The 19,087-nt window shown below is 41.1% G+C and overlaps 1 protein-coding gene across 1 annotated transcript in view; it reads left to right on the top strand.

Annotated features, from left to right (window-relative positions):
• USP13 (ubiquitin specific peptidase 13) overlaps window positions 1–19,087 on the top strand; it is a 118,166-nt gene that overhangs the window by 23,856 nt on the left and 75,223 nt on the right. The window contains exons 2-4 of the mRNA XM_029214573.1: window positions 513–638; window positions 6,998–7,058; window positions 16,186–16,307. Coding sequence (XP_029070406.1) covers window positions 513–638; window positions 6,998–7,058; window positions 16,186–16,307 — 309 coding nt within the window. The remainder of the gene's footprint in view (window positions 1–512; window positions 639–6,997; window positions 7,059–16,185; window positions 16,308–19,087) is intronic.

Here is a 19,087-nt window from a genome sequence, read left to right as displayed (position 1 = left end):
GCTCTGCAGCACGTGGGATCTTCCCGGACCAGGGCTTGAACCCATGTCCCTTGCATTGGCAGGTGGATTCTTAACCACTGCGCCACCAGGGAAGCCCTGAATCACTTTGCTGTACAGCAGAAATTAACACAACACTGTAACTCAACTATACCTCAATAAAAGTAAAAAAATAACATTATTTTATGAAGTGACGGTCGTTGGATCAGTTGCCAACGTTCTTCTATCCGTGATTGTCCCTTACCCCAGTTTGGAGAGTCAGGCAGGCATGTTTATTTCCCAAGGCCTCTGAGTATCTGCCTGCCTGTGAGACCGTGCTCAGCTGTATGGGAGCACCGGGAACCCAGGGTTGTGGCGGGAGCTGCCTCTGGGTGACTGTGAGCCCTCGGAGGTCACTGGAGATGACTACGATGGCCAGACTTTGTGTTCATTGTTTGTCATCATTTGCCTTCCTTCCCCTTCCCTTTTTCTGTGTCTAGACTACTTGACTAATGTAACCTGTCTCTTTCTTCTAGAATTCTGAAGGTGGACTCTATGTATGCATGAATACATTTTTGGCCTTTGGAAGGGAGCATGTGGAAAGACATTTTCGAAAAACTGGACAGAGTGTCTACATGTACCTGAAGAGACACGTGCGTGAGGTGAGGTGCACACTTTGGGAGAACTGGCCTTGACATCTTCCCTGTAATGTTGTCTTAGTGGGGTTCATCACATGGAGATTTTACTATGCCCACATAACTTCTCATTCTCTTGGATGATAGGAAACCAAATTAGCACTGTTGGCAGAAATTCATAGACTTCCCAAACCTTAACTTAACCACTTTTATGTTTCTCTTCCTCTAAGCCTCTGATCGGAGTTGTTAAAAAAGACATGGGTTGCTGATGGAAAAAAAAATCAAGTCAAAAAGTACAGAAAATAATGCCAGAAACACTCATGGATAAAAAAATCAGAAATTAAAAAAAAACTTGGATATTTTTGCTTCAGATTTTTTTTTTTTTTTTTTTTAGCTTTCCTAAAAGTTCAAGTCCCTTTTGGTCCCCACCATCCGCAGAAGTAACCTCTGTTGTGAATTTGCTGTTTCTCATTCCCATGCCTGTCATTATATTTTATTTAGTTGTGGGTATTCATGAACAATATATAGTATGACTTTTTGTGTTTTAAAGATATAGGTAAATATTATTGTACTGCTACCTGTAATTCTGCCTGGAGCTCTCCCCTTCAACAGAATCTATCCATGTTTCCATGCATCCGGATGTACTTAATTCATTTCAATTGTTGTTTGGTGTTCCATCTTATGAGTACCTGGTCATTTATTATTCTCTTCTCCCATTGATGAAAACATTTAGATTGTTTCCATTTTTTTTTTTTCTTCCACAAACTATGTACCAATGAACATTTTTATACATTTCTCTTGGGGGAACATGTGCAAGATTTCTTTCAGAATTGTATCTAGAAGTGGCAGTGTTGGCTCACGAGTGTGCTTCCCTTCCTTTTTACTGGATATTGCTAAATCCCTCCCTGGAGTGGTTGCACCAGTATACACTCCAGTCTGCCATGATTATGAGTGTTTCCCCACACCCTCACCAGTGCTTGGTCAGACTTCTGATTTTTGCCAATCGAATGGTTGTAAAGTGGCATCTAAATATTTGGCATTTCCTCCTGTGAGGGTTGAAGGTCTTTTCATCCGTTTATTAGCCAGTCTCCTTTCCTCTTCTCTGACTTGCCTATTATATTTTTGGCCTATTTCTCCATGGGTTTATCTTTTTCTTAAAAGTTTGGTTAGTTCTTTTTACATTCTGGATACCAAAAATTTGTGTTATATACAAAATTTTCTTATGGTCTGTGGCTTGTCTTTTTACTTCATTTATGAATTATATTGTAGAACACAAGTTTTGAATTTTCATCTATTTAGATTTATTAACCTTTTATGAGTTGTGCTTTTTGTAGCTTGTCTAGGAAATTGTTTCCCAACTCAAGGTCATAAAGATATTTCTTCTAATACTTTTTTTTTAAAGAAGTGTGTGTGTGTGTGTGTGTGTGTGTGTGTATGTGTGAGAGAGAGAGCGAGTGAGAGAGAGAGAGAGAGAGAGTGGGAGGGAGGGAGGGAGAGAAAGAGAGAGACTGTGAATGTTTTAACATTTTAGGTCTTTAATTCATCTATAATCTATTTTTATAATTGCATCAAGTGTGGGAATCTGCTTCTCCCCCCCTGTATTGATGACCAGTTGTCCCACTATTACTGGAGGGGTGCAACCTTTTCCGATGATTTATAGTGACATTTAAAACAAATATTTTAACTTGCCGTTCACACTTGGGTCTGCTTGGGGGTTCTCACTTCTGTTCTATTGCTCTTATTTGTCTGTCTCTGTGTTGGTGCCTCAAGTGTTGATATCTAGGAGTGCAAGCCCTTTTTCCATGTTCATTTTTTCCCTAGAAATTTCCTGGATTTAGATGTTTATTTTTCTATATGGATTTTGGAATCAGTTCATCTAGTTAAAAAAATCCTGTTGAGATTTTGATAGCGATCACATTGAATTTGTAGATTGAGCTATAGTCTATATCATTGTCTAAGCTCCGTGAGGGCAGGGAGTCTGGTCTGTCTTGTTCATCTCTGTGTCCTCAGCACTCAGTAGGGCCTAGCACATAGTAGGTGCTTCATAAATATTAACTGAATGACTGTTCAACATGGCATACCTCTCTATTGATTCAGGCCTCTTTTATGTCCTTCAAAAATATTTTGTAATTTTCAGTAAAGGAGCTTTTATTTTTGTTAGATTTTTTTAAGGTACCCTATAATTTTTGTAACTACTGTTACTGCTTTTTTATCTTTTCATATATTTTAATTAGTTACTCATGTTGTTTGGAGATATTAATTTTCAAATATTGATTTTATATTTAGCAATACTGTTCAATTTTCACTTTAGTCCTAGTAGTTTGTAGACTATCTTGGATCTTCTGTATAGTCAATGCTGATTTGAAGTTCATCTGATCTCTCACCCCAGCCTACCTAATATGTTCTCTGTTTAAGTTCTGGACAAGGAGAGATCCCCAAATTGGACAGTGGGGAGAGTAGGAGGAAGAGGAGGAAGAAAGACCAGCAGGTCAGATAGGTTATAAACTGAATGATTAGCTTTACAGTAATCTAACGTTGGCCTAATATTATATGATTTACATTCACTACTCCGGTTAGGTGGGACATAGCAATTCTGATAAAGTTTGCTTTGTATCATCTGTCTTAGTGTAAAGTGATGAAGTTTTAGGAAACTGAGGGGAAAAAAAATGAAGCTGAGGCCCAGAGACTTGAAATAACTTGCTCAGGGTCGCAAAGTTAGTGGCAGAATTACAGAATGCAGTTAGCTCTGCCTCTGAAATCTTTTTTTTTTTTTTTTTTTTTTTTGTGGTACTCGGGCCTCTCACTGCTGTGGCCTCTCCCGTTGCGGAGCACAGGCTCCGGACGCGCAGGCTCAGCGGCCATGGCTCACGGGCCCAGCCGCTCCATGGCATGTGGGATCCTCCCGGACCAGGGCACAAACCCGTGTCCCCTGCATCGGCAGGCGGACTCTCAACCACTGCGCCACCAGGGAAACCCTGCCTCTGAAATTTTAAGTTAAATATTTCACTCTCTGACCACAGCCCTCTCTCATTTTAGCTCTTTCACTCATTTATTTCTATTTTGATCTGTTTCACCCGCTTCTCAGGATCCATGACTTTAAACATTCTCCTATCACCAGTACCCTCACCTTGTCTTGCCTCCTTACTGTCCTTCAGAACCCCAGCCAGTCCATCATTAGTATCATCCTCTGTTTCCATGGATGCACCGCTAGGGATCCCGCACACACTGCCATGGGGTTTGGGACCATGTCAAATTCCTGGCCTTCTCCCTTCTGCTGGGCCCGCTCACTGCCCAGCAAATCTAGCCTGTTCCCCCTCCCACTCCAAACTTTGGATGCTTTTTGCAAGACTTTACCTGTCATTCTCAGAAAACGATCGGACTTGTACTTTCCAGAGGAAACAGGGACCCCTGGACAGGAACTCCCTGAGCTCCTGCCTTGCCTCCTGGGAACTCATCCACAATGTTTCCACTTTTGTTTCCTCCCATCTCAGCACACCTCACACGTTTCCACACATCTCAGAGAGAAGCTGTGTCCTTTCTGTCCTTGTGGTCCCTTTCCTCCTGCCTCGGAACCTTCGTTAACTCCACTCCCTCTTACACCTCCAACGTCTCCCTCTTCTGGATTTCTTCTCCCACCTTAAAAAAGAGCACAACACAGAACTCTAATTTGAGTCCTCTTTCAGTCACCCCATCCTTCAATGAAAGCTTTAAAGCTTTTCTGTTTTCACCATCTTCACTACACCCTCTAGAATTCAAGACGGCTTGAATTCTAGAGACTTAGACCTCCTTTGGATTCTGCTTTCATTCCATGACAGGTTGGTAACCAAGTCCTGTTATCTGGGCCTCCCAAACAGCTTGGAAGTCCATCCTGACCTCTTCATCCCTCCTGTTCTTGTCTGAGTGCTCATTATGCCTTAAAAGGGCTAGTGCTGTAGCTTCCTGACTAATGTTCCTTCCTTCATACTTGCCACCTTCAATCCCACCCAGTCTGCATGCTGCACCCAGAGCCATCTTTTCAAATGCATATACCTATGCGTCTGTGGCACGCTGAAGCTTAAATCTCGTATGTCTTTCTCTTTGTTGCAGGATGAAGTCCAAACCCTTTTGCATGTGATTACAAGGCCTTCCATGATCTGACCCCTGGAACCTTTCTAACCCTCCCTCGTACTCCACCAGCTCTGTGCTCTAGACATAGCAAACCACTTCTCCTTTCTGGAACACATCATGACTTCAGGCCTTTGTACGTGCTGTTTTCTTTTTGGGGGGACGCCCTACTTCTACCCCCCATTCCTTTTTTTTTTTTTTTTGCAGTACGTGGGCCTCTCACTGCTGTGGCCTCTCCCGTTGCGGAGCACAGGCTCCGGACGCGCAGGCTCAGTGGCCATGGCTCACGGGCCCAGCCGCTCCGCGGCACGTGGGATCTTCCCGGACCGGGGCACGAACCCGTGTCCCCTGCATCGGCAGGCGGACTCTCAACCACTGCGCCACCCAGGAAGCCCCCCCCCATTCCTTTTTTACCTGTTGTATTCCTTGTGGTCAGCGTATCCATATATCTATCCATCATCCACCCACCCATCCATTATCCATCCATCCATCCATCCACCATCCATTCATCATCCATCCATCCAACCAACCAACACATATTAACAGAGCAGCTGCTATATGCCAGACCTGCTGATCTTCTTACCTCACCAGCCCTGCCCATACCCTCCATCCCCAGAAGAACTATCATTTCGTCCTTATGATATGATCCTCACCTCTCTTAACACTCACCAGAATCCGTTCTGTGCTCTTTGCTTGCATCATGTTCCCCTCCTATTGCTTGGTGCACTCCTCAGGGGTTGGAGCGTGTCTTCACTCACTTTGCAGCCTGAGCTCCAGCACAGAGCCTGACAGTCACGTCTGCTGACTGAGGAGTTCCAGTTTCTCACACCCTGTCAATTTCTAGTGGTGACTGATGCAGGGACAGAGATGATGGTCTTTTGAAGGAAGACCTGGTAGTTGTGGGGTTTTTTTTCCTGAAAGGAAGTGGATCTAATCCGAGTCTGAGGTGTGACTGTCTCGTCTGGGGAGAGCCTCATGGTCCAGCAGGTCTCCCTGCAGCTCCTCTTCTCCTTTCTCCCCTCACTGTCATGCAGGAGTGGAGGGGACATTGAGGTTGGAACAAGTGAAAGGATGCCGTAAACTTCCATAGAGAGATTGCAAGTGACCTCCAAGATTGGTAAATGTGGATGGTTAAATATGCCTTTGGCAGGTTTTATCTCATCCTTTTTTGAGGCAGGTAAGTGGAGGGGAGAGGAACAGAGGCTTTGAGATCTTGGAGGAGACGGATTCTAAGAGCGGTGACACGAATGTGGCATTAGTATTTGGAGAGACATGATTTGGAGCTAAAGGGTTCAATAATTTTGTATTCCTGAGATGTGAGCTATAAACTTATCGTAGAAGCTGTAAAAACTTATTGTGAGAATCACAAAGATGAGTCCACTTTCAATGCGAAATAATAAAATGTGGGAAAGGAGCCTTAAGACTGATAGGAGGGCAAACTAAAGAAGCAGCAAGGCCTTGGTGCTGTGGTAACATGTGGCTGCTTGAAAAGATGCTGGGGTTTGACCCACACTGCGGTGTGTTAGAAACGTGGTCTTTTCTAATAACAGGAAGAACACGCAGTGTGGAAATAAGAGTTTTGGCCATTGAAACAAACATTTTAATAGTCCTGTTTGAGAGTAACATTTCTTGTGCAAGTATCAGAAGGGTAATGAATGACTTCTTTTGCATAACCACTTGGTAGACGTTTATTTCATTGCTGCTGGGGACTTCCACCAGAGGTAGAGGATACATGGAGCTTAGGATGGCAAACAGCCATCAGCTGGGGCTCCAAAAATGTGTAGGGCAGTTAGATTGAGGCTTATTATGACCAGAATATCAGTGACTCCTTATTAATATTTATGAACTCTTTCAACAGTAGTAGTTGTGCACACCTAGGACCAAGCACAGGGGGCCCAGTGGGTAGCAGGGGAACAAGAGCCTCCCCCCTGGAGCTACCATTTCTCCAGAGTAGCTCCAGTCAGGGCATGGGCTCCAGCTTCTTGGGAGCCTGTGCTGATTTGAAGTAAGTGTCCACTTCACCTTGACCCTGGTTTCACTTCCCTTTCCAGAGGTGCTTTCTTGATAATTTGGTGAAAACATAATCAGGTAGAACAGTAGCATTGCCCTTCACTTACCTTCATGGACCTGGGTCAAGTTCCTGTTTATCCTGGAATCTCTAGTCCAAGTTAAATATATCCTCTTGGCCTTTTATAAAAACAAGGAACCTCTGAGATTTTACCCCCACCCCCAATCCTCTGTTCCATAGGCTGAATTTTAACAATCTCTTGTTTCCTTTTCAGAAGGTAAGAGGGGCATCTGGTGGAGCTTTACCCAAAAGGAGGAATTCCAAGATTTTTTTAGGTAATGTAAATAGTTATCAATAGTGTGCCTGGATTTTCTGTGTGTGTGTGCATGTGCATGTTTGATTTGGAATAATAGGTTGTTTATTGCTCTACAATTTAAGGATGAGAGGAACCAATTTAACTGGAGATGATCTGTCTCCCCTTTATGTTTACCTGGTGGTGAAGAACGTTTACGGCACTCTTGTTGGGTTAGTGATTTGAAGCAATTATGCTCATAGTGACTGGAGAGAAATTGTGATTCTGTTTCTGGCCTCCTTTTTCACTGCCTTTAAATAAGAGATAGTTTTTCTTTTTTTAATATTGGCCAAACTACAGACTTTATTTCACTATTTTTCTGTTCTTCCAGGATCCCATGTTGTATTTGGTTGTCATGTTTCCTTAATCCTGTCTAATCTGTGATAGTTCCTCAGACTTTTTTTGTCTTTAATAATTATGACACTTTTGAAGAGTGCTGGTCAGTTGTTTTGTGGACCGTACCTCAATTTGGATTTATCATGTTACTTCATGACAAGCCTGAGGAAGTGCATTTTTGGCAAGAATACCACACAGGTATTGGGCCTTTCTCAGGGCCTGATATCAGAGGGCACATGAAGCTGAGCTGTCTTCACACTGGTGATGTTAACTATGATTGCTTGGTCAGGTAGTGTCTGCTGGGTTTCTCCACTATGAGATTACAGTATAATTAATAAATATTTTGGGAGTGATACTTGGAGACTATACTAATACTTGTTTTTCCTTAAAGTTTTGCCTACTAATTTTGTCATCCATTAGTGGATCTTGCCTGTAATAGTGATCACTGTGGTGTTTGCTTAATAGTGCTTTTCTGTTTCCCTCATTCAGAAGAGCCAGTTTTGCTCGTGCAAATACATACTGACTTCTATATCATGTACTCATGATCATATTTCTTTTTTATTTAATTAATTTTTATCGCCATATAGTTGCTCTACAATATTGTGTTAGTTTCTACTGTACAGCAAAGTGATCATATTTCATATTAAACTTCTGATATGGTTTCCCCAGGAGAAAAAGTGGTTTGATAATTTTTGACCAAGCAAGTTTATATCTCTAAATGCCTAGGATTATTGTTTGGAAAGAATTTCAAAATTGTTTGCATATTGTAATTTCATTTGATAAAGAAAATTTATACACATATATACGTATGTGTGTATGTATGTGTATCTATATGTGTACACATACGTATGTGTATGTGTGTATATCTGTATGTGCGTACATATACGTATGTGTATGTGTATATATGTGTATGTGTGTACACACATACTCACATACATATATAACTGAGAGTCTAGTAGAGTCTGACAAAATGTACTCCACATTGTTAATAGTAACTCTTTCCTGGTGGTAAAATTGAGGTGATTTTAGTTTTCTTTTTTTGCTTATCTGTATTTAAATTCTTTTTCTGTAATAAAGAGACACATTAATTATTTGACAAGCAAAGCCATTGGAAACAGTCTTGGAGCTGAGTTTCCTTCCCACTTGGATTCTCTGTTACCCTGCACTGGGCCCACCCTTGCTGTCTTTGCTCCTGATTTTCAGCCCATGGTTTTCTTTGTGAGGCTTATCTGCAGTTGGTTTTTCCACACAGGCCAATCTTTCCCACTGCTTGTCATGGCTTTGGACCACAACCCAGATTAACCAACTAGACTCAGAGCAGCTTAGAATGAGCCAGAAAGCTGAAATGATTGAGTGCATTCTGATGTTTTGGTTATAAGCCTTCGGCTCCCTTCCACAACTAGAGATAATTGATTTCTTCTGAATTAAATGACATTAGCATGGCATTCTTGAATGTGGAAATAATTGAATATTTTGACCTACATTGTTATTTTTCATTATTTTCTTTGGTTGAATAAAGAAGTTAGCTGACCTCTTATCCTTTAAACTTTGTGTCTTTTGTTTTTTTAAAATAAATTAGCTGCTTTTCTTTTCTTTTTTAATTAATTTTTTGGCTGCGTTAGGTCTCTGTTGCTGCCCTCAGGCTTCCTCTATTTGCGGAGAGCAGGGGCTACTCTTTGTTGCGGTGCATGGGCTTCTCATTCGGGAGGCTTCTCTTGTTGCAGAGCATGGGCTCTAGGCGCACAGGCTTCAGTAGTTGTGGCACGCGGGCTCAGTAGTTGTGGCTCGCGGGCTCTAGAGCGCAGGCTCAGTAGTTGCGGCTCACGGTCCTAGTTGCTCCACAGCATGTGGGATCTTCCCAGACCAGGGAATCAAACCCATGTCCCCTGCATTAGCAGGTGGATTCTTAACCACTGTGCCACCAGGGAAGTCCCTAACCCTTGTGTCTTTTATTCAAAAGGCCCTGCAGTTTGATTTCTCTAGTGATCATACTGGTGGTAGCGGATATTGTCAAGTAATTGTTTTAAAAATTAATCCAAAGGTAAGCACTGAAATTTTGTGCTTCATACTGTGTGGACCCCTCCATTGCTTCCTGGGAGAACTAGCCCACGCTTTCATTTCAGTTGGACTTTTTCTATAGGCTGCTGTCTGTGTTCTCTCAACATTTCATGTCTTAGAAAGCCACAGGATCTGCCTAAAACTCACAGCCCAGCAAAAATGTTCTATTTGGACTGTACCACTTTTTAAAAAGTTTAAATTTGAATGCCATTGGCACTCTGGAGCTTGTCCTAGGCCCCAGTTCTCTCTATTGTTTTATACTCAGATGCATCACTAATTTATATTAGTAAGGATTAAGTTTTGCAAGCTCTGATTTATACCCCCTCATAGCTCTCAGTAGCAGACACTCTTCTCTTGCCACACTGATCACAGCTCTGTTTTCAAGGTGGTGTGGTCTGTAAATTAATTTCAGTGAAGGACTGTATTAGAACTACCCTGATTTATGTAATTGGAAATGTAAAATATTGGTGAATTTTAATAAGGTAGATGTTTATTTCTCTCATTTCATATAGAGGATGTTGGGAAGCAACAAATCCAGGCTGATGTGATGGCCTCATGTTCATCAGGATCTAAGTTCTTCCCATATTTCTACTTCACCTTCTATCCTGTCCTGTAATTTCTAACCTCATGGTCACTTCATGGTCCAAAAATGGCTACTGGGACTCCAGCCATCACATCCCTATTCTGGAAGGCAGGGAAGACAAAGGGGAAAGGACCAAAAAAAAAAAATCTAATCTCCCAGGGGATTCAACTTCTTTTTGTCAGCCTTCTCATAGATCCCCATGCAACACTTTAGTTTATACTTCTCTGGTCATAACTTGGTCACATGGCTATGCCGTGTGCTGCACAGGAGGCTGGAAAGTAAAGTGTCTTAACTGAATAGAGTGTGTTACTAAGGAAGAAAGGAAGAATGAATACTGGGAGGCAGCTAGTAGCCTCTGCCACAGTTTCCTTCCCTAAAAGGGACATTGGGTTGTCTCTTCATGAAGAGGAGAAGAACTCTCTTGTAGCCTCTTTGTTTCTTTGACTACAAAGTACCTTTTCATTGCTATTGAAATGTAGTTATGATGACCCTTTATCCCCTTCACAAAACACATGCAGATGACTAATGCTTTTTCCTGGATAGAAGCTTTTTATCCCCTTTTACTTAATGACTTTGTGACTAATTCCTTTCCATTGGTTCAACAGTGATATTGAAACCATTGAATCATTTAGTTATGACCTTCAGTATTGATTTTATAAGGGAAACTGAGGCCATTAGCTGGTGCTGAATTGCTTACTCAAGTCTCCTGAGCCTCATTCTACCCCTGCATTCAAGGCACTCTTCCTCCTGATTACCTTGATAGTCATCTACGTGAAACCCCAGTTAAGGGATCCTTCCCTCAGGTCTAACTTTTGCTGGTAATGTTTTTTAGAATCAACAATGACAATTCTTGGTAATTTTTGAATCATAGAAATTTTATGCTTCTTTTAGGATTTAGGATTTTAAAAATATTCTTTGAATACATAGCACATGGACAAAGCTTAAAATTGAAAAATTATAAGAGCTTCCATAATGAAAAGTAAGTTTTTTTCTCTCCCTTCCCTGTCTCCCAGCCACTTAGTTACTCTGCCCAGAGACAAATAATATTTTCTGCTTGTACATCCTTATATATGTTGTGTGTTCTTCCAGCAATAGTCTAGACATATACCATGCTTTTAGACCTTTTTCCTGTAGGCCATGGGGAGCCATTAACACTTTGGTTCCCAAAACTGTGTCCTGAGGCACTCCGGGTTGCCTCAACTAACTCACCGGTAACTCACAGGATATTTTAACTCTTCAGGGGAACACAGTGATGCTTGAACATTGCATGAGAGATTAGCTTGATGTAGTCTCGCTACTAGAGTATCCTATACTCCTTTCAGTGACTTCATGTCTTTGTGAAGCTATTTTTTTTAGTGGTTTCTGTGGTAAAAGGCAAGTACTATGTGAAAATAAATGTGGAATGGGAAATAAGGGAGGCAGCGTCTAGTCTGATTCAAAGAGAAGTTCTGCAGTGCCTCACAGTTATACACGTCCCCTTGTAAGGAATTACAGTTATTTAAGAGTGAAATAAAACATTCATTTCCTTTCAGTTTATGTGTATTATCTTTTCAAATGGTTCCTAACTTATTAGAACATAAATACGTAATAGGTTGTTTGGACCAAACTACTAAATAAAAAGAACTATCAGGCATTTCTTTTGGTTTAGGGCCAATTTTTGGTATTGTGCAAGAATTGCTGGGATGCTAAAGGGTGCTGTGAACTGGGAAAGTGTGGGTAGCTCTGCAATAATGTTTTTAAGCTAGAAAGGGACACTATTAGGCTGTCTTTGACAAAGATAATTTACAGCGATATGAAAGATTGTGAATTTTGGGAGTAGGCTGATAGAAAAGTTACTGTTTTATGAGATGGAAGGAGAGAAGGGGGGATGGAAGGGAGTCCGGGATCTTCAAAGAAATACCCCAGGACTTGTGATGTGATTCTGGCCTAATCTCCTATATTCTATACATTAAAGCTACAAATGTGTGTAGTTGTGTAAAGACCTGCTAATAAATTTAATTAAAAACACCATATCTTTGGTATGTCATAAAAGTGTTAAATGTAAATTGATGACTAATAAGGACCTGCTGTATAAAAAAATAAATAAAATAAAATTCCAAAAAAAAGTGTTAAATGTTCACATTTTTATTGACTCCCCTACCGGCCCCCCCAACTTTCACAGACAGGAGTAAATGAGTCAGTTCTTCCATGTCTAAAGACTGGGATGTCAAAGAGCTACTCCTAAACCTCAGAGAGCTTACATTCCACATTTTTGTCTTTAGCCTTGGCATTTATACTTGATGAAGAACAGGTTGAAAACAGAACAACTGTGGAAAGTTCCAGGAATGGGCCTGTTCAGAAAACTCATCTGTGCCTATAATGACCAGAAGTTTCAAGTAAACTCTATTTTGCTGTTTCCATCTGAAGTAGGTCATTAAGAACAGGGTCTGTGCTCAAGGAGCTGCCTCTATACCTTCTCGTGAGGGCGAGCGGTTGGTCAGATTTCACGGCACTGGTGCAGCAGACTGCTCACCTCCAGCACACGAATTAACACCAATACAGTCAGGCCGAGAGCACTCTGAGCCGGGCTTCACTGCCCTAGTTTGATTTAGGGATCCTTTCCTCCGCTGTGCTGCTTCATAGTTACTTCTTGGAATGGCTGTGGTCCCAGCCACTTCTCTCAAGTATCTGAGCAGATCAGTAAGTAGAGTTAAAGAAGAGGTATTTAAAAAAATTTTTTTTATCTTTGAAAAAGATCCCATCCAGATATTGCCAGTTAATAGTCCCCGTGGAAAGTAGCTGCTGGGAGAGGTTGGGGGGTGCTCGTTCTGCTGGTCCCTAGGCTATGGTTACTCTGTAGTTTCCTCAACTAGATGTTTTGGGATGGTGAGACTCTAATTAGAGAAATTTGGAAATTGTAGATTTACATTTAGGATTGTGGGGTCATATATATGCAGGAGAAACCTTAGCTTTGTCCCTTAGATTCAGAGTGTAGGTTACCTCTGCTGACTTTTCCCTAAATTGGATTAAGGCTTTTGGGAAAGATCATGGTCCCCTTCCATCCCAGTGAATTAAGAATAAAAATAAAAGGAAACTATAAGTGTAAGGAAGCCCAAGAAAGCTCTGCCTTTTTGCATGACAGTAAAGTCTTGCTTTTTTAAACACACATCAGTTACCAATTAAAAAAAAACAAAACCTGTAACAGCCCTTTGGGTACTCTTGCTTTGCTGTTGTCCTTAAACATGCTGGTATTCTTAACTTCCTAAAGTCTCCTTTCCCAGATGTTTACTGAGTGTGTGGTGTGTGCTGGACATTGTGCGGGGTCTAGGGATTTAGAAGGTGAATAATACCCACTTCCTGCGCTTAGAGCTTACAGTCTAGAAGCATTTGAAGTTCATATCTTCTCCACACTCAGATCACATAGAAGATCCCCCATGATATCCTGGTCCTCCTGAAACTGACCTCAGGATTGCTTTGGAGCTGGGCAACCAAAGGGAAGGGAGGTCACTTGTGCTTTTGTTAGTTGTCAGGAGCGTAGAGAAGAGATGACAGTGATGGCGAGGGTGATGGTAGGGGTGATGGCAGCTATCTGTGGAGCCCCTAACACCTACCAGATCTTAACTAGACCTTAAAACCTTATCTTCTTTAATCCTCTCAACAATCTTAGGGGGTAGATAACATTATCCATAGCCTACTTATGAGGAAAATGAACTTGGAAAGAACTTGCCCAGGCTTCTGTAGCTGGTCAATGTCAGGGTGAGATTTTTTTTTTTGGCCTTAGTTTATCATTGTTTTTGGCCAGGTAAGATTTTTTTTTTTTTTTTTTTTGCGGTACGCGGGCCTCTCACTGTTGTGGCCTCTCCCGTTGCGGAGCACAGGCTCTGGACACGCAGGCTCAGCGGCCATGGCTTACGGGCCCAGCCGCTCCGCAGCATGTGGGATCTTCCCGGACCGGGGCACGAACCCGTGTCCCCTGCATTGGCAGGCGGACTCTCAACCACTGTGCCACCAGGGAAGCCCTGGCCAGGTAAGATTTGAATTAGCATTAAATGAAGATGTTTTCTCTGGAAAAAAGACATTTAGATAATGTGTTATATGAGCTGACTGTGTACACAAAACCAAACGATTTATACTTTGGTTACTTAAAATCATTATACACAATATAATAAAGAAAAATTTAAGAATAAAGTTCATCCATTCATTCTTTTCTTTTCTTTTTTTTTTGGGCCGTGCTCTGCTGCTTGTGGGATCTTAGTTCCCTGACTAGGGATTGAACCCGCGCCCTTGGCAGTGAAAGCGTGGAGCCCTAACCATTGGACCGCCATGGAATTCCCCATTCATTATTTTCATTTGTTCAGATTTCCTTCGAATTTTTGTCTATGAACATTACTACAAAGTTGTCTTTTCAGTGAAGGTGAATTTTGTATTTTTAGCATTAACATGGCATAAACATTTCCATGTTTCTACATAGTCTAAAAAATATCATTTAAGTAATATTCTAGTGGGTTCAACACCGTTCCTTTTTTTTTTTTTTTTAAATATTTGGCTGCGCCGGGTCTTAGTCGCGGCATGCAGGGATTTTAGTTGTGGCATTCAAACTCTTGGTTGTGGCATGTGGGATCTAGTTCCCTGACCAGGGATCAAACCTGGGCCCCCTGCATTGGGAGTGTGGAGTCTTAGACACTGGACCACCAGGGAAGTCCCAACATCATTCTCATTGAACACTTAGGTTATAATTTTTTAAAATTACGGGTATTGGGGCATTCAGATTTTTATAACATAGAATGTCTGTCTTTGAGTCGTTTTCTTTAAATAAATGCCTTTCGTTACTTCTTAAACTCTTAGACTCTTCTTTAACATTGCTTTTTGTCAAAATAACCTCTTACGGCTATCTAACAATGTTGTTTATTTTGGCATTTCTGATTCTTATTATTTAGAGTCCTTTATCAAAATATGTAGACTGCATTTTAGTTGTATCTCATTTTCCACTTAAAACTGCTCTCCATTTGAGAATTTAAGAGCAGAGCTGTACATAAAAAGATTCCAGGTTGAGGCATACAACAAGGTAGTAACAGAATCTAGATCCTTTGGTTCTCAGCTGGCTGCTTCATCGCTTCATCTAGTAAAATAACTTTCTCCTGTTTATAGAGCCCATATTCGTGTGCCTGTTTGTGTGTGGGTTTGTGTGTGTGTGTGTGTGTGTGTGAGTAGAAGATGGCTTGAGAGCTGTTTGTCACCATAGTTCCAAATGTCTAAATATACAAACATGATCTGGGATTCTGGTATCCATGTGAATGCAAGGCTGAAATGTCCATGTAAATATTGTGACAGGACATTTCCTTGAACCTTTGCCTAACCTTTCCCAGAGATGAGCCAAGTAAAGAGGTGATGACTTGATAGATAACAGGCCAGACTTTCTTATTGAAAATTCTCCACCGCCTGAGGACAACAGGACCACATATATTATGGGGTTTCCCCCTCTGGCTTACTAGGCAGTATTTCCACAACTCTTAGCAGGGAGGGAAGGGATGGGGGAGATAGAGACAGAAGGAGGGACATTGAGATTTTATTTTAAAATAATTGTTACCATTTATTAACAACCTGTTATGTGCCAGGTCTCTTATTTACAATTTCTTATTTATTCTCCATATAAACTGTGTGAGATAAGTGTTATCTCCATTCTACAAATGAGGCCTGTGACTTGCCCAAAGAAACATTAAACTTCGGACCCGGAGTTGAACCTAGGTTTATCTATTCTCAAACCTGTGTACTTTCTTCTGTTGTGTTGTAAGAAACATTCCAACCCATTCTTGTGAAATCAGGAGTCAGGTACCTGACAAATCATAATGACCAGGCTATTCCTTTAAACATCTCTAAGAATTGAACATCTAGCACAAATGTCTATTTTAACTGTAAAGCTTTATGATATGACTTAGTCTTCTTTATACATCTGTCCCTTGAAGATAAGTGTGTATAACTTAGGAAGGATGGAAAGGCCTCCTCTTCCTGGCTTGGGGCAGATGGATGGCAGAATTGTAAATGCTGCGCCCTTGGTTTGTCAGCCCTGTGGATATCTGGCTTTCCCAGTGAGTGCTGCCTTGGTGTGGAATATTCTTTCTTCACTTCTTGTTCTTTGTTTTTGTTTTCTCCTCAGATCTAGATACTGATGACGATTTAAATAGCGACGATTTTGAATATGAAGATGAAGCCAAACTTGTTATATTCCCAGACCACTATGAAATAGCACTACCAAATATTGAGGAGTTACCAGCCCTGGTCAGTGAGTGTGCACGGCTGCTAGCTAGATGCGCGTGACTCTCTGTGTCAGGTGTGTGTGCGTGTGCAGTGTGTGTGTGCTGGGCGGTGGGGAGGGCGGGGTGAATGAGAGAGGAGGGGAGGAAGGAGTAGGAACAGAAGCAGATCGCTTCTCCTCCGTGAAGAGGGCCTCGCAGGTTCCCTTTCAGTGACACTGGGTCGTATACCCTCTGCTGCCAGTTACTTCCAGGGCTGTTTGGGCTTCACTGCTCACTGGCCGGCCTGCTCCAGGTGGGCTGGCTTCTTCCCACCTGTGAATCACAGTCTGGTGCTTAGATTTTCAAATTGTGCCCCCGAGATGTGCAGGGACTGCTGGAGAGGGGTTGCCTTCTGATCAGGGGCGCCTAAAATTTTTATCTCTTCTGCATGTTGGCCTTCCATGTAAAATTTTGTTTGGGAAACATAAAAGAATTCCACCGAGAAACAACAGCAACATGATTATGAAAATAACCCAATATTTACAAATCACAGGTCTCCAGGAGCTCTGTGATAATGTGTTCCTTTGAGGATGAAGACTGCTTTCTAGGTTTTAGAATTTAGCTTTAGTGGTGAGTTCTTTTCCTTTCCTTCCCTTCTTTTTTGTGGAGCAACTTTTATCTTCCTGAACAACTTAAAGCTGGTGGCGGTGGTGTAAGGGAGTCAGGCTCCGTTTTACTTTGATTCTCGAATCCTGTGGGGACCCAGACCATTTTCCTGCTCTTCCCTCATTTCCTGTATTGTCTCCGCTGCTCCATCCGTTCCTATGTTCCCTTTCCTTTCTTTTCCTCTTTTCTACTCAGTTGCATCCTGACTTCACAGAGCCTGGCTGCAGATAGCAGAGTTAGACATTCCAGTTAATTTTTTCCCCTCCTCAAGCTTTGCTAGAACCAAAGCCAGGTCTTTAGGTCCCTGATTCTTTCAGATGCTGTGTGCCTCTGTCTACAGTCCCCTGCTCATGTGCCCCTGCCAAGAGGGGACGTTTGTGCTTGGGATTCCCATGTCATTAGGGACCAGGTTGCCACCATTCAGCCTCTTTTGCCTCTGATCTACTTTATACCTAAACATAAGACCATAGAAGTGAAAAATTTTTGTATTAAGCTATCGTAGCTCTTTCCTCTAATTATTTGATATAGCATATCTTTTTTAGTACCAAATGCATACGTTTTAGCAATGTGTACAGAATTAAATTACCTCTGGTTTCTCCAGTTCCCTGTGTCACTCATGTGGCTGTGATCAAGGACAAAATATATGATGGACAAAATGGTCTTACCCCGTGCCATTACTTGATATTATATACTAAAGCTTATATCTGTATACAACTGACAGTTCTCACTGCCCTTGTTTAATATAACTCTTGAGTCTGCTGTCAAAAAAGAAGAAGCACATTGTGAATGACTGTCATGAGAAATGATTTTTCTCTTACTCCCTTATGAAGAAAAAGTCGTTATGTGAGAAAAGTTAATGAGAGCCTTTAAGTACTTTTCATTATTCTTATATTTAGAATATAATCCTAAGTGTGAACACTTTTATAGAAAAGTGAAGTGTCATAGAAATCCATATCCAGCAATATATATTATAATTTTTAATACAGAGTCTTTTAGAATTAAGAAATACTTTAAGAATTAAAAAAAAGAGAGAATTGTTTGGAAGTTGAGGCAGGGAGATAGAAGGAAAAGCCTGATTTATCTGATGGTAACTGGTAAGATTTATCTATATAAAAGATGCCAGTTACTATAATTTCTTTTCATGCTTTTGCTACATTTTTGGTGTTTGATAATTCTTTTTAAGCTTTTAAATAACAAAAATTATTGAACTCACCCAACCAGGTGACTCTTCGTCATCTCTTGAGTTTCTCAGCACAAAAAAAAGAAATCAGTTTCAAATAGGTACTCTGTAGATTCTACCAGAAAGTTAAACTACCTCTTAGTGTTACAGGGGTCACAGAGACATAGTGTTTGGGACTCAGTAGGGATCTTAGAGCCTGAAATCTAATGCCTCATTTTAGAGTCAGGAACTCAAGCCTTGATGTGCTTGTAATTGGTTAGCAACTAGCTCCCTGGGGGCAAAGCCCTGCATTGTAATGTTTGCTGATTTCCATGGTGTAAATACTCCCATTTCAGGCTAACATGTCACCTAATGCAGTGGTGGGAAGAGATGTGTAGTAGGACATCCTCACATAGAGTTATCACCGTTTGCGTAACGTGGATGTAAGTGACCTCAAGAGCATATAGATTAGTTATTAAGATAGAGTAACACAACTAGGGAGTGAAGAGTTTTGAATATTTGTTACCTTTTAAAAATATACTTAATTGTGAGCTAATAGAATTTAATTTTTAATAATGGCTGTGTTTAACAACCCTCTTGCAGACTTTCTTAAAATTTAACAAGTCTGTAAGCCAGTTTGAGCCAATTCCACAACACCCCTGTACTTGAGATAATTCACAGTATAATTATAGGATAATGGATCCTGACCTTCATCTATGATCAATAAAAAGGGCCTCTAAGTGATTTTAGATGGTATTCTGAAAACACTAGGTCAGTGTTTTATAACGTCCTAGATGATTAAGGAAATTTTGTTGAGTGTCACCAGGAAGGATATTCAAAGAAAAGAGAGAATATTATATTCTTATTATTATCACTGTGCATTGCAAACTAGAACACTTAAAAAAGACCTAATAGGGTGGAGAAGATTCAGAGGAGGACAGGGAAGGGATCGAGGTAGTCAGTGAAACAACAAGGAGGTTGTAACAGACCAGACTGAA

This window comes from Monodon monoceros, unplaced genomic scaffold, assembly GCF_005190385.1.
Source record: "Monodon monoceros isolate NGI ecotype Baffin Bay Population unplaced genomic scaffold, NGI_Narwhal_1 Super_Scaffold_11, whole genome shotgun sequence".
NCBI classification, from domain to species: domain Eukaryota; kingdom Metazoa; phylum Chordata; class Mammalia; order Artiodactyla; family Monodontidae; genus Monodon; species Monodon monoceros.
Note: the sequence above shows the minus strand (reverse complement) of the source record. Positions and strands in the feature narration are given on the sequence as shown.